We start from the raw sequence: 351 nt of genomic DNA, 5'->3' as shown, positions 1-351 counted from the left end.
GAAATGAGGCTGGATACACTTCTCACATATGGACACTTGCTTTTCCTAGTTCTTACCTTCATCCGTGTGATAGAATTCTCGTTCTACCACTCTTTTGTGATGGTTGTGTGATGAATAGTTTTGCAGAGATATTTGATGATTTGACTTACGTTTGCACACCTCATGAGGAGTGGCTGATCTTCCATGAGTATAGCGATCTGAAATATATCTGGGAAATTCTCTGCATTGACAGTATTTGTCAAGACCTGGAATGGAAAGGACTTGGCATTAATTGGGAGTCAGTAATGGGGATGGAAAGACTGGGGTTTGGTCAATGGTGCTACCCTGTGCTCTTCCCCATTCTTAGTCCTC

General features: G+C 42.5%; 1 protein-coding gene across 1 annotated transcript in view; it reads right to left on the bottom strand.

The window, feature by feature from the left end:
* LOC119586526 (BTB/POZ domain-containing protein 6-A-like) overlaps positions 1–351 on the bottom strand; it is a gene marked incomplete at its 5' end in the record, with an annotated part of 24,476 nt that overhangs the window by 17,684 nt on the left and 6,441 nt on the right. The window contains 1 exon segment of the mRNA XM_037935280.1: positions 150–245. Coding sequence (XP_037791208.1) covers positions 150–245 — 96 coding nt within the window.

The sequence above is a fragment of the Penaeus monodon genome, chromosome 21 (genome assembly GCF_015228065.2).
Source record: "Penaeus monodon isolate SGIC_2016 chromosome 21, NSTDA_Pmon_1, whole genome shotgun sequence".
Taxonomy (NCBI): Eukaryota; Metazoa; Arthropoda; class Malacostraca; order Decapoda; family Penaeidae; genus Penaeus; species Penaeus monodon.
Note: the sequence above shows the minus strand (reverse complement) of the source record. Positions and strands in the feature narration are given on the sequence as shown.